General features: G+C 33.9%; 1 protein-coding gene across 1 annotated transcript; it reads left to right on the top strand.

Moving 5' to 3' along the window:
• Positions 1-7622: 7622 nt before the first annotated feature.
• LOC144574602 (protein SCARECROW 1-like) lies at positions 7623-11619 on the top strand. The gene is made up of 3 exons (XM_078324600.1): positions 7623-9951; positions 10361-10680; positions 11254-11619. The coding sequence occupies exons 1-3, from the start codon at positions 8165-8167 to the stop codon at positions 11379-11381; spliced, it is 2235 nt and encodes a 744-aa protein (XP_078180726.1). The 5' UTR covers positions 7623-8164; the 3' UTR covers positions 11382-11619.
• The last annotated feature ends 4500 nt before the right edge of the window (positions 11620-16119 follow it).

The raw sequence follows: 16119 nt of genomic DNA, 5'->3' as shown, positions 1-16119 counted from the left end.
TCCCATTATTGCATTGCTATAATTATGTAGTGTAATTATTACAACCGATCCGTATGATTTATCAGAGTACCTTATCTTTTCACTTTTAATTATTGTAACTCAAAAAGATTATTTGCGCTCTATTGTATTGATTTTTATATCATATTATTACAAATAAATAAGTGTATTGTCATTTGTCACCAATCCAATGTCAATAATATATATAAAAAAAAAACGGATAATATAAATACTTAAATTCTGGCAAGTATTTTGCACTTGATCTCATATATTGTCAAATAAATTCATCGTCAATTTAATCTATTCCTTATATCCAGGAACGGATGTAGCTTGTTACAGTTGTTCTACTCTGAAAATCTAAAACTAATGTACACGAATTGGATTTTGAATCTCTGCCCTACCCTAAAAAATGTTATTGCTCTATCTTGGATTTGTGATGTGAGCATCCAATATATTTTAAATAACCCAATAAATTAAATAGATAACTCAACAATCCAATATATTTTAGATAACTCAACAATTTAAAGCATAGCCTAACCCCAACAAATTAAATTGATAGCCTTTATTTTTATCATGTTTTATCTAGTATTTGATTATCTAATGGGTTTGAATCTAATTAGCTATTTAAATTCAATTCGATAATTTCTTGCCCTACCCTGATGAAAATCATGCATCCGCCCTTACATATATCAAACTTGGATCATACTAGTCACGGTATGAATTTAAATATAACATAGACATAGCTGTGCACCATAATTTAAGTTATGGATATCATATCCACAATACTTAAATGTTATAATTCGATAAATGTTTGGTTGATTGCCAGATTTTTAAATAAATAAATTATTAATATAATTTATCTCTTGGATCAAAGTTGGATCATATATAGCTAGAACGGATTTATAACCATGGACAGCACAGTGGTTCAAACATCATCTCTCTATGGAGAGAGAGAGACACAGATTTGACTCTCAAGAAAAAAATCTGAAAAATATTATGTTGTATCGAGACTATCACAAAAAAAAAAAAAAGATAATATGGATTTAAAAACAACACAATTTCTAGGTCATAGTTCTTATAATTGATGGATTTGCTACATAGACATCCAGCCTAGCATATGTGCATCTAAAATTAGCACTCGACGAAAATAAACATAGAAGCAAAAATACACAATTTGCAACCTTGCAACCTTCTTTTTTACATCAACATGTATTTGCACCATATTTGTTGATAATTTGAATTACTATTTATTATCCTTTTACTAATATCTTTCCATTGTTTATTATTTCTCTCAAACTTAATTTCTAGGTCTTATCTTATGTCTAATTAAATATGATTATTGCCTAGCGTACGTAACAATTGTTATTTTCAAGAATATGTTTTCAGTACCAACGGAAGTATTTACTAAGATATATACTGATGCTGTTAAACAATTTTATTTTCACAAATAAAACATATTCTTATAGTACTATATAGTTAACACTCACGCAATTTATTTGAGAGAGAGATTTATTAAATTACGTAGTAGTACCTGCCAGTGTGGACCTGGCACCATATCACGAGGGGGCAAACTTTTTTTTTTATTATTATTATTCTCTGTATATCTATCTCATTTTAAGATTAAGAAATGCCACAAAAATATTAATATGACAATTAGGAAAATGGTTTTACCAATTTTTGTATTAAAAATAGAGATATACTTGTTATCTAATCGTATTTTATATTATTAGTATTTTTACATATAAGAAATTATAATTAATATCATTCACATAACTTAAAAATTATTTTAAATAAGAATTAAATAAAATATGTATGATTGATTGATAGGGCCCTGAGCCATGGACTTGTGACAATGGCCTCCGAATCGGTCCATCAGACCAGTTAAAAACATACAAACATAAAGAATTGGGTCGTCAAAGCCCAATCCCCAAAGGCCTACAAGAAGCCTACAAAAGGCCTTCATTAGAGAGGCATCTCGAGAAGGCCCAACCCACTTCGAGATCACTCATATGGAGTGATCTCTGCAACAGATTTCGTACGATCTTTCTCGTCATACAGAATTGTCAAGCCCCCCCATGTCGGTGCACTACACGACAGTAAAGGGCTAACCTATATAAGGCCCAAAGCTGGGCCTAAAAAGGAGTTCACAATTTCACACAAGAGACAAGACATCAGATATTAGAGTCCGAATACCTGACACACAGACTCGAGTCCAATTCAACAACCACGTCTAGCCACCTCGGGGCTAGTACGTATCACTGATCATTCAAAAAATCTTATTTTTCTCAGTAAAATAAAATTCGGTATCAACGATTATAAAATAAATTTGTTGAGTAAATTCTTTGAAATGATTATAAGACAATAATATGTCTATTTGGATAAAAGTTATTTTGATACACACACACAAACATATATAGTACAATATAATACGCGCGGTGCTATATATATATATATATGCAGGGTATCAATTGGCCGGGGTTCCATTTGTAAATCTCAATTTTGAGATTCGAACGGACAATCCGAGACGCTAAATACAATCTACATGTCGAAATTTTAAGTGAAATCAAATTTACATGTTTCTAATTTTTTTGGAGAAAATTATTGATTTTTAAAATATTTACACTGTAAAATAATAATAATTTCCGAGCATCACTTGTCGTCTTGTTTAATTGCATCTTCTAAACTTTTTTACAAATTGATCTCTATTGGGTCATAAATTGTGCAGGTACTATCTATTTATTATGTTTAGTATCGATCATTTTATTTAATTTCGTGTTGAAATGGAATGCATTGTTTCTAATATCTGGAGCCGAGAAGCTTATTAAAGCTTAATCACAAGATATATATATTTATTACTAAAAACAAACATATATTGCTCCTTCAAATTAACGACATTAGTATTTGTAACTTCAGATTTCCCATTGGTAGCCGCAGAGTAAATGCAAAATGGCGGCTTTTACCCGATTAGGCGATTACATTTCCTCACAATTAACTTCTTTTATTATTAATTTCATGAAATAATTTCCTCACAATTTCATCATTAATGTCATAGTACGTTATAAACTAACTAATTAATATTGTTACAATTCGATGCTTTCCTAGGAAAAGAAAGAAAGGTTTATACAGCAGTACAATTTTGTATCTTATTCTTCCTCTTATATATTGTGGCTACGCGCGAGCCGAGTTAAGCGAAGTTTGAATTCGGTTCATGTCAAAACAAATCGATCGAGTCAAGTCAAGTTTGAGTTTAACCGAGCTGAGCAGCTTGTTATCAATTCGTTCATGTTGTCAGCTGCATATGCAACAAAGATTTACATCAACTTAGTGTCGCTCATAAATCATGAGTACGTCAAAAAAATATATATTTCTTCTTCTTGCGACAAACTATATATGTTTTCTCACATGATGAGCACAAAGAGAGCTAATAAAGTGTTAGATATGTATAACTAATAGGTCAGAATATTTTAAGCCTTAATTAATAGTTAATTAACTATGGATTAAGTCTTTTTGGGCTGCATTAAATATGGACCCGAAATACTCTGTTTTCTGATATGATATGATCAGATATGATTGGATATGCATATCTGAATGGGTGCGAATTGAAAGGATGCAACTAACAGATGTATTGTATTATAAATATAATGCATATGTTATTTTCGGGGTTGATCTCTTCGGAACAGATTTCTCTCTCTCTGTCTGTTGCAATTTTCGGACAGAACCAAAAATAGATATATTTTCGAACAAGAACAGAGAAGAGATTTCGGATAAGAAAAGAGACTGAAACTAGATGAATAGGGATTTTTGGATTTATTGGATGAAACCGAAAATCTGATGTGTCTGAATTCACACTTAGTCAAAAATGAAAAGGAAAAGCAGAAAAACAAGAAGAGGACTGCAAGTTGGCGCACTTCGACTTACAGTTGTTCGTTAACTTGTTCGTGTGGATACTAATAGAGACGTGGCTGCGGTTGCTATTGCGTGAATCCGACACTAGGTGTACGAATCGAAGAAGATTACTACTAGGGCTTGAAGTTTCCGCTGCGCGTCTAGTGGTAAACTCTATTTTTATCTTCGAATTAGTTTTATACATGAATTCTGATTTTCGAGTAGTGAACAAACTGATGAACTGAATCAAATTGTTGCACTATAATCTATCCGAAATCCCAACATAAAGAAGTTAGAAAAAAGTTTTATCTTCTTCTTGCAACGAACCGATTAAACTCTAGCACAAGTTGAACTGAGACAAACTTGAATTCGCTTGTGTCATAATGAGTCAGAATTGAACGAATTAATTACAATTTTTTTTCGAACTTATTCCAAACCTACCATGAATTACGATGTTTTTTGTTTGTTTGTTTGTTTATCTATCTGCATCTTATGACGCTGCTATTAGATTATACTTTGAAAAAGCAAAAGAAAATGAAATGAAAAAAAAGAAGCAATTTGCAGTTAATTGGAAAGATTTGGCAGTCTGCGTCCGTTGTGACAGTGTCAAATGACACATGCTAACTGCCGCACTAATATTGGTCTTTTGGTTGGTAATAATAGTACCTCTTTCTCTCTCTCTCTCTCTCTTTGTCAAAATAGGGACCTCAAATAATTAAATTTTGGTCAAAATCCAGCTTCATGTTATGTTGCTTTGTACATATTTTTCAGTTGACTTTTTAATATATTCTTAACATTTTAATCATACAAAAAGTTTCGGCTGTTACAATTTGATAATATGAGGTACTATCATATATATGTTTTTTAGTATTGCTTTCATTTTCTCATATTCAAAATCTGACAATATGGGTCTCTATATTCTTAAATAGATTTTAACAGGTCAATCCATCTAATATATTATATCATGAAGGCTGTTAGTTATCATTGAGGTTCAGCCATCAATTCTAGCACATCGCATTTTTCACATTTCATTCTCTATTTATGTTCATAAGTGTTAATTATATATGTAAAATTTGAATTTGTATAGAATTACGTTTATTCGGAATTTGTACAAGTTGAACCAAGAACAAATTAAGCTATGTTGTACCCCCCCCAAAAAAAAAAAACACTTTTAGATTATTATTTAAATGACACGCACTATTGAAGAACCAAACTTTAATTTACACAGTTGACCTTAAAAAGGAATTAGGTCCAGACCAAATAAATAAAGTAGTATAATTAAATCAATATATATGGTACGTACGTACGTACGTAGTATGAACCATAACATATACTTAGAAATTGTTCAACTTTAGGTTCAATTTTTTTTAGATTTGGACAAGCCCAAGTGATTAATGCAGTACGAAATCGTTCAAATCAGCATTGAAAATTTTATGGACAGGAAATTTATTAAAAATTAACACTAGTGTAAATGTTACCTACCTCAAGAAATTCGGTATTTTCAAGTGCAACCAAAGTACTGCTTCAGAGATACTAATAAAGTTGAGTAGGTGAACCTACTTATTGCAAAATCAATATATATATTTCATTCATATATATATATAAAAAGGATCGATGCGATGCCTAATGCCTTCACGTGACAATGTCAATACATGAACTAATTAAGAAATTTATTATAGTTTTGAGCTGATCAAATGATTAGATTATTAATTAATTTCTTTTATATATTACTATCAGTAATATTGAGAATCACAAGGCAAAAGGGTCGGGTCTGTCTTGTCTTAATAAATGATTATGTGCAAAAAAATGTGAAAGAAATAAGTTTTGCGTTTGTCTACGACAGAGTTAATTGTATTATAATGTAATTATAATTTATAATTTATATCTTTATCAGTATTTAAAGTTCCAAACTAACTTCTCCTTTCCCCTCCTTCACAAAAATTTCAATGCAATACTGCAAACAAATTTTCTTATATAAGATGGTGTTTAATTTTATGGTTAGAATCTTCTTCAAAGTTTCCCTTTGAGGCTAATTGAAAATATATATTAAGCTACCGTTCTAACATCAGCAGGGACGTAGCGAGAATAATTAGCAGTGTGGGACAAAAATTTGGTGAGACACAATGTTGTCATTATTTAAAATATTAAATATATTTTCATTTTTTTTTTCTGAAAAATAAAACATAGAAATTAAAGCATATTTTGTAGAAAAAATAATAATTCAAGAATAGACAAATTTTGTAATCTCTTGAAGTTTAAGTATACATGTATAATTTTGTTTGTAAAATGCACAAAAATATAAGTGTATTCTTGAAACCTTTTTGAGATAGGGGTAGTGCTCACTCTTGAAATAAGCAATTTCCTGCTTGGGACTATGATTTACATCTCACACATGAAAAAAAAAAAAAAAAAATGGTCACCTAATGCTTGGGACTTGTTCATCAATGGGAGCATTAAATGTGTACAATAATTATATCGTATAAATATGTACTCCAAAATTATCTTTCACTGGCTAGCATTAGGAGAGAAAATTATATATATATTATCCATAACATAATACTTTTAATTTATTTACATCATTTTATTTTCTTTTATTTAAAAAAAATGTATCCTACGATTTTAACTCCCAAAATGACATATGATTTGAAATATATAGTTAACGTCAAAATTTGTCAAAATCATATAATTTTAAAATTACAAACATGTCCTATATTTATACAATCTTTGTATACAAATTAACACTTGATTCTGTCAAAGTCAAATAAAATTACATTGGATAAAAAATTTGAATTTGTTCTCAAGTTTTTAAGCGTTTTTATCGTGCCATGTTTGAAGTAGGGTTTCTCTTGTACTTCGCTTTGACCCTATTCAGGTTGCTTTTAATAAATTCATGGGGCCAAACACTATTTTCATTTATAATTCACTATTATCATATTATTAAATGATGATTTGGAGAAAGTTCAAAGATTTTTCTACTTCATCCTGACAGAAAATACATTTGTTTGTTATTTATTGGGTTCTGTTTTCAGGAAAAATAAATAAATGCCAAAACATATGCTAACAGTTAGTCCAGAATGAGATTGAGAAGTGTATTTCTGGCATTGGTAAGAAGAAAATATACATTTCTTCTGGCACAAATTCATACTTTCATTTTTTTTTTTTTTTTTTTTTGGTTTCTTACATTACCCGTAGGCCTACTTTTCATTTTCAAATGACAAAAAAATTCAGATCTGAATCTGACAAACCAAACAGCCTCTAAGCTCATTTCACCTTCAACTGGGGAAAAAGAGAAGTACTCAAAAATCTTTTAGAACAAAAAACATTCTGTTTTTTGACCACAAATTCATCTCTCTCTCTCTCTCTCTCTCTCCTCTTTTTTGCCAATAGCAACTACACAGCTCAATGCCTCCTTTGAAAACAGCATTCCCTCAACCCAATTCCAAAGTCTCCCCCAAAAAGCTTCCCCAAAAAAATCACTTTTCAACCCTTCCCAGTTCCCAATGGTCAATCATCTCCATCTCCATTTCAACACAACTGGAAGCTCTCAAAAAGAATACTGGAGAGGATATAAAAGATTAAAACAGAGACCAATAGATCATAATTCTACTAGAGAATGCACAAATAGAGTAGGGTTTCCTAATTAAACCCTAATCTCACTTGAAGTCAAAAGAAAAAGGCTACCACTAATTTGTTAATCCCAGAGCCTCATCTTAAAATCTCCCAGGAAAAAGGTGGTGCCGTTTCCCACACACCTCTCTCTCTCTTTCTCTCTCTTTCTCTCTCTTGTGCTTAGCTTAGGAGATCGTGTTTTGCACTCTGGACCTAGAAGTTATGACAAGAAAGAGTCTAAATAGAATTTTAGAGAGAGAAAAACACAAAAACAAGAACAAACTAAAACAACAAAAACTAAGAAGAGGAGACAGATTGAGAGAGAGAGAGAGAGAGTAAATGAAGTGAGAGAAAGAGAGAGAGACGTTATCCTCTTGCCTCCTTGCGCCCCACCGGACCCCGATGCATCTGCACCCCGCTATTCCCGTTCCTATTCCCTTTTTATTCTCAGCCTCTTGGCGACTCTTATTACTATTATTATTATTATTATTATTATTCCCCCTCTTCTCAATCTCCTCTCCCTCCTCTGGCTATAATTATTTGATTTATTCTTCTCGTTTGGCTTTGCCTCTTCCTCTCTCTTCTTTCCCTCCTAAACACAAACAACAACTACAACTCCAACAACTGCTTCCTTGCATAGCATGCGCAGAGCTCTTTCTCTTTGTTTTTTCTGATGGCTTCTTCCTCTTTACAACTTCTCCTCTTACCTCCTCCCCAACAAAAACCCCATGATACCTCTTCCTCCTCTTATCATTTCTCCTCTTCTTCCTCTTCTATCAACAATAACTCTTCTCTCTTCCCTGTGCCTGATCAAGAGTTACTCTACTTGCTCCATTTGCAACAACAGCAGAGGGACCACCATATTGACCTAGACAAAACCATGGTCAGAAAGCGACCCGCTTCCGAGCTTGATGACCCCACTAACCCCAGGCTCTCTCGCCGTGCTGGCACTGGTATCAGTACCGCCACCACAGGTGCTGCATCGACCTCGGTTCAGCCTTTTGTACAAGGAAACCTCTCTTCTCATCATGTCTTCGCCTCGGGTCCTGGTTTCGAAGCCGGTTCTAATTTAATAAGTAACACTAACCAACCTCAGGTTTTGCCTTCTTTGCCTCCTTCTCTCCCACCGCCACCTATACAGCACCCGGTATGTGGCTTCTCTGGGTTACCTCTTTTTCCTTCTGAAATTTCAAATGAGGGACTACCATTGGTGACTGGTACAATGGGCGAGGATTCCTCAGCCGGAACTGGTACAGGCTCAACCGCATGGGTGGATAGTGTAATTCGGGATTTGATCAGCACTGCCTCGACAGTATCTATACCGCAACTGATACAGAATATCAGAGAAATCATACAGCCGTGCAATCCTGGTTTGGCTTCTCTAGTGGAGTTTCGCCTCAGGTGCCTTACTGGTGATTCCTCACCTCTCCTCCCTCAAGTACCAGTACAGGTACAGCTTCCTTCTCTTCCTCCAACTGATTCACTACCGTTGCCACCTCCGCAACCCGATAAGCGCCGCCGTGAGGCAGCTGTACCAGTCCCACCCATACCACAACCCCCTAAACGAACTGAATTACAACCGCCCATGCCGGTTTTGGAGAATCCAAACACAAATCAAAACCCGAACCCGACAAATATGCAACAATCACCGTCACAACCTCAGAGGAGCTCTCCTTCTTCGGCCTCTGATGAAGCAGCAGCACAAGCGGCCGCCGCGGCAGCAGCAGCAGCTGCAGCTAAAAATCGCAAAGAAGAGCTGAGGAAACAAAAGAGGGATGAAGAGGGGCTTCACCTTCTAACGCTTCTCCTTCAATGCGCAGAGGCAGTGGCTGCAGAGAATCTGGATGAAGCACAGCGGATGCTGCTAGAGATCTCAGAGTTGTCTACCCCATACGGCACCTCGGCTCAACGGGTTGCTGCCTATTTCTCAGAAGCCATGTCAGCACGCATTGTCAGCTCTTGCCTTGGCCTCTATGCACCATTACCTCCTTCCTGTGCTGTGTCACACCGAATCCAGAACAAACTTGCAGCGGCATTTCAGGTGTTTAATGGTATTTCTCCATTTGTTAAATTCTCTCATTTCACCGCGAACCAAGCAATACAAGAAGCCTTTGAGAGAGAGGATAGAGTTCACATCATAGACTTGGACATAATGCAAGGATTGCAATGGCCTGGTTTGTTTCACATTTTGGCATCTCGGCCTGGTGGGCCTCCACGTGTCAGGTTAACTGGTCTGGGCTCTTCGATGGATGCATTAGAGGCAACGGGGAAACGGCTATCTGATTTTGCTGAAACACTCGGTTTGCCATTTGAATTTTGCCCTGTTGCAGAGAAGGTCGGCAATCTTGACCCGGAACGACTCGGAGTGACCCGCCGCGAGGCAGTTGCAGTGCATTGGTTGCACCATTCCCTCTATGATGTTACTGGGTCGGATTCTAATACTCTCTGGCTCTTGCAAAGGTAAAATATAAGATTTTTTTTTTTACTGTCTTAGCTTCTATTATTGAGTAACCCACATGTGTTTTTTGTGTGCAAGTTTTTGTTTTTTTTCTGTGTATGATATGATGGATTGCCATTGGTAGTGTATTTTGGTTCTGTTCAAGTTAGAAAGTTGGTGGAAGATATAACAATCTAAGTCAGCCCTTTATACAATATGATTACATAGTATACTTTATACACTTTTTATGTAAAAAGATTAGAGGCTTTTGAAGATCACAATGCTAAAAAGTTGTAATTATGGCCTCCTTTTCAAATCTCCACTTTCTCCCTCTAACCCATCAATTTGAGACACTATAATCGAAACCCAGGTACAAGTACAACAACCTCAAAAGAAGCTAACAAAGCAATTTTTTCTTTTAATTTAACATAGGTTATCACCTAAGGTGGTTACAATGGTTGAGCAAGATTTGAGTCAAGCAGGGACATTTTTGTCCCGGTTTGTAGAGGCAATACACTATTATTCGGCACTATTCGACTCGCTTGGAGCTAGTTATGGGGAGGATAGCCAGGAGAGGCATATCGTAGAGCAACAACTTCTCTCTAGAGAGATAAGGAATGTGTTGGCAGTTGGTGGGCCCTCCCGTACCGGTGAGATTAAATTCGGAAATTGGCGCGAGAAGCTCGGCCAGTCTGGTTTTCGTGGGGTTACCCTTGCTGGAAATGCAGCTGCTCAGGCAACATTGCTACTTGGTACGAATTATGATAGTTTTGTTGTGTTATAAGGGTCCAGTTCTGATTTCAGCCCTTGTTTATACTGGAATTTGGGCTTATTAGCACCTATAATCAACTTATCAGGCATTGATACTGAATGGTGTGTAGAAAGTATTAAATTCATCAGTAAAGAAGACAAAGAAATAGTTTTTTCGGTATTATCTTCTCTAACATTTGGTGAAAAGACAAGTTCCTTTTCAAATTTAACATTTTATAGAATGGGGACGATAACCGATTTCTAAATCCTGGAAAGAAAAAATGTGTTTTCCTAATGTACTTTTCTGATGATCATCTGTTGGAGAAAGATGCATTCGAATTGGAATGTCTTTTCAAACTTGTAGTTTTGAAAAAAGTCAGTTGATTTTCCAAACATTTTTGGTTACTGAGTTTGATTTTGATGGAAGTTATGCTAGGGGGTTCTTTGTTTTATTTTTTTACTAGGTTTCAAGATTGCATTTAAATGTGTAAGCCGATATTTTTGCACAAACATCCAGTATTACTTGAAAGCTTCACTTTTCTTATCATTACTAAATTTTTTTCAATTGTTAATAGGTATGTTCCCGTCCGATGGATACACACTTGTAGAGGAAAATGGAACGCTAAAGCTCGGGTGGAAGGATTTGTGCCTATTAACTGCGTCTGCCTGGCGGCCGATCCAGACCGTCCATCAACCCCGCTAGGTGATTAGATGCACTGTAGGTGTTTAGGTCTCACTGCTCTCAACTTAGCTTTTGCATTTGGCCAAATGGGGTTTTGTTTAGTAGCTTTGTTTACATGTTTGTTCAGAGAATGTTTTGCCTGATAGTTCATGCAGTCTAGGAGGTGTTGAGAAATCAAATCCTGTTAGATCAGATAGGCTTACAGAATTTGAATCTGTACTTCATTTTGTCCAATATCATTTTATGTTTTTTGTTTCCATTATGTTGTTTTGCTTTATTCATTAATTTTTTTCAATCCAAATGTGCTACTAAATAGTTCTAGATTCTATTTGTCACAAAAGTGAGAAACATTCCAACTGATGTGGTACCTACATTTGAGTGTTAAGGTCCTCTACAATTGTGTAAATTTCGATGTGGAGTTCATGGCAGATCAAGACCATTTATTTCAAATCGGACGGTTCAGAACTTCAGATCTTATTTAGTCAAAAATAGCTGTATATGTGAAATTTAATCTAAGTACTAGATTTGTTCTAGGTCCTCCATTCTGAAATGGTTTATGCTAAGAATACAAACATTTTAAAAACTTTATCTGGAATTTTCAACTAAGCAAAAAAAAAATGCTAAGAAATTAACCTTCTACAACTTTTTTTTTTGTTTTACTGAAAATAGTATTTAATCTATTTACTTGTAATTTCCCTTGAAAAATGATAACCTGTCAACTATGTCCTGCTACTTATGGGGACTGTCGACTGTTTCCAGTAGGTATATATATTGTAGGGAATGTCTAATTTGAAATTTTAATTGTTTTATCGAAAGTTGTATTTTGATTTCTAATAATTCACAAAAACCAGGTAGAATAGGAATAGGGGTATAGGTACTGTACACATGCATGTGTATTATTTGGCAATGAAGTGTCCTTTTCTCTCTTACAAACGTACCTTCACTTTATTATGGGAGAAAGCTACTGCTCTTTTGTTCTCTTTCCCTTTTCTCTGGTCCTCATGACATGAGAGCAACACTTCCCTTATTTTGCTTTACATTCCTCTACAATTATTCCTGCTTTGGACTTTGGATATATATATACATACATACAAAATTAAGAAAATCATTTACATATATCTATTCTACAAACTACATTGTTGAAAAATTTCAAGAGGTTTAACTGCCACACTACATGAAAAAAGTTTGAAACAAGTTTGAGAACAAATTAAGAATACGGCAAACTCGTAAAGTTTAATAAATTTTGGTGCTAGAAACTATTTATAAAGGTTAGGAAAAAATAATAAGATTTTGGATATCATAGTTTGAAAATAGATAATTTCTAGAAATTATATTCATATATAATTCTAGTTCTAATTTTAATATATATTCATTGTAATCTAGCCTTTGTACAACCAATTTTACAAAATTTGCAAAGATATAAAAATTATACATGACTATATGAATCATGATGGAACTAGGCTTTCAAGTTATGGGATCAAACACACATTGAAGGCCAATAACATTTCTCTAAATTATATAGAAAATCATGTGTAAGTATGGAAATTTTGAAAATAAATGAGATTAATTAACCCCAGTCTCCTTGTGGATCAGCCATTGATATGAGTGCTTCACGTTTTTGATATGGTAGCTATCATATTTGTTCAAATTAAAAGTTATTTATATATATTCACTGAACGATTCGAGAAATTCAAAAGATTGTCATGTAGAAAAACAAAAGGTGGACTATTCTTCTCTATTTCCAATACCGAATACCTTCAATGGTTTTATTTATGCTTGTAATATTCAACCAGGAACTGCAGAGGAGAGAAACTTTGTAGCATTTTAGAGGAGAGAATGCTCATGCTCTTATCTCTTATTTTCTATCTTTTCATTTATACGGCTTGGGATCGGTTGTGTGGTAGATAATCGGCTTTATTACTGCAAGGAGAAAACTTATAGAACTATCATTGCATTAAAATTTTCTATGATGGTGATTGGTCCCCATGTGCCTTTTTTTTTTTAATGATACATTATCCATGTACTTCAAATTTTGCTTTGCCATATCTCCATACTTAGATGGAAATAAATCTGCTGTGATTCTAAAGGGATCGCAGGACCTGTTATTAAATATCCATCCATTTATCTGTTTAAAGATTTGTGCATAAAAATAAGTATTATTGAGATTTGTGCATTTCAAAAAGTTAAAAGTTAGATTTGGAATCGCAGGTCCTGCAATCTCTTTAGAATCACAGCAGATTTATTTCCTACTTAGATGAACATAATTTTTTTTTAAATAATTAAAAAACATCCGTTAATTCTGATATTTATTTATTAAGTATTTATTGTGAAAATTAAATTACATCTGTTAAATTTAGTTTCGAACATGTAATCACATGAAAGGATTGTCTTTGTCATTAGAGCAATTCTTCTTTTCTCAATTACTTGTGAATTAAGCAAACCATTTTTGTTAAGCTGTCTTTAAATAAACTACTGCTACAGTTTATATGTACTGGGAAGTAAGTACATGGCAACACAGTTTAATCATAACATATGAAGTTACAACTATATATTTTTAATCAGATTGCGGGCCACTTCTAGGGGATGCGGCCACCCTGGCCGCTTCTAGGGGCTGCGGCCACCAACCTGCATTCCTATAAAATCCATTTTCTAGAGAGAGAGATCCATTTCATGAGTCGTTTTCACCGCACCTCTTCTTCTTCTCAGCTAAACTGTAAGTTTTTTATTTATTTCTCACTTTTTTATTTTTTTCAGTATTTGTAATTAATTTAGTTAATTTGTAATTTTATGTTTCCTTATATACTCAGACCAAAATGGCTGTTATGATATCTATTTATACTGGTGGTGAGGTTCTAACAGGCCCTAATGGGGTTTATTATAGTATCGGGCATGTTTCTGTGATACCGATGATGTCGAGTACTGATTTGTTGGTTCTGAAATTGATTATTTCTCAGAACCTGGGATTAAATCAGGATCGATATGACCTTGATATTCAGGCCAAAATTAGTATGCCCACTGGTTCAGGACAAGCCTGGTTTCAACTATTTCCTGTTCATAATGATGGAGTCTGGCAGGTACTGTACAACCAGACCATGAGTTTTCCTGGGGGTGGATACAAGGTAATTGAACTCTTTGTGGATATTAACAGAGTCCAGCGTCCGAACCCCCTTGCGAGGTTAATCCGGAGTGCTACTCTGGGTAATGCGTCAACCTCTTCAAGTCCAGTGTCCCAACCCCCTTTTCAGATTGACATGCCTGAGAGTAGTCATGCCCCAATTCAGGAGGGCCAACGATCTACTAGTCGGCCCTCTCGTCGGTCCCAAACCCCTTTGCAGATTGACATGCCTGAGAGTAGTCAAGCCCGAGTTCAGAGGGACCGACCGTCTAATAGTCGGCCCTCCCGTCGGTCCCGACCCCAACTTGATCAAATTGCTAGTAGTAGTCGAACCGCTCATTGGGGTCAGTCTGTTATTCTGTAAAAATATAGAAGTCAATAATATGATAAATTATCATATATGTCTTGTTCATAAATTGAGTGATTAATAAATTGTTATTTTGTTACCTTGAGTATTATTGCATTTATGAATCATTTTGAGTCAATGATTGAAATTGTGAAACTTCATAATATAGATGATATATATTCTTAAAAGTCTCTAACTAAGGTCATTAGCAGAAACACTAATTTACCGCTACAATGTTAGTATGTGGATTAAAAGATGGTCAAGTTTTACAGACCAATGACAAGATATGTCATTTTAATCACATAGATACATGTTCTAGAAACATGATATTTGACAAATCCCGAATGAAACATTAAATGGAATTGTGTTCGTGTCATTAATGTTTTCATTCAGTGTTAAGTCGTAAAAATAAAAGAAAATTGTCAATATTTTAGACTATTTTAGGCCATCTTTCATAAATCATAAAAAATAGTAAAAATTAGTATTCTACAAGTTTATTATATAACCAATTTATTGAGCTGTTTAAATCAAAGTTTGAAGTTTATACGATAAGTTTTTGAGCCCGTAGCACCCAAGCCTTACTCTTTTTGCAGTTTCTCATTTTATCAACGATTCTTAAGTTTCTGTTTAATTACCACAATATAACCGAACAATCATTCTTATATATGTTTATAATATTTTTTATGTGATATATGAGCATGAGATCCTGTAAATTAGTTTGTGAAATTTCTTATTTTGTGAGAACAATTCGAAATAATTAAAATTTAATAGGACGAATGCACAATAATAGTTGTGCAGCTTATATGTTGAACTAAAAGCTAATCTAAATAACCTAAGAAAGATATTTTGTTCGGATAGAGACGGAAATATAAAATCTTGATATTGGAAGCTGAAATTTAAAATGCACAATGTAATGGAGTGAAATTAAAAAAAAAAAAAAAATTTCTAATATATAATTAATATTTTAAAATTATAGAGATGACTTAGCACCTCTAATAATGAACCTAGATTCACCCCGTGTTCAGAAACTTTAAGACTTGTGTATTCACTGCACTATCAAATAGTATTTTTTATAAATTTATTCTTTCTACCAATAATTATGTTTATTGAGGAAGCCTTGTGGTAGATATTCATATTTATTGTGAGCAAGGTCTTAGTGTATTTCAAAAGTGAGCAAGTCACCTATGTGATTCTAATTTTTTTTAATTATGTATATCAAAAATTTAATTTAAATTTCTGTTTTTTGTTTTGTTTTTTATATAGTTTAGCCTTATTTATAAAATATTATTTTTACTTGT

Source organism: Carex rostrata, chromosome 23 (genome assembly GCF_964058835.1).
Source record: "Carex rostrata chromosome 23, lpCarRost1.2, whole genome shotgun sequence".
In the NCBI taxonomy this organism is placed as follows: domain Eukaryota; kingdom Viridiplantae; phylum Streptophyta; class Magnoliopsida; order Poales; family Cyperaceae; genus Carex; species Carex rostrata.
Note: the sequence above shows the minus strand (reverse complement) of the source record. Positions and strands in the feature narration are given on the sequence as shown.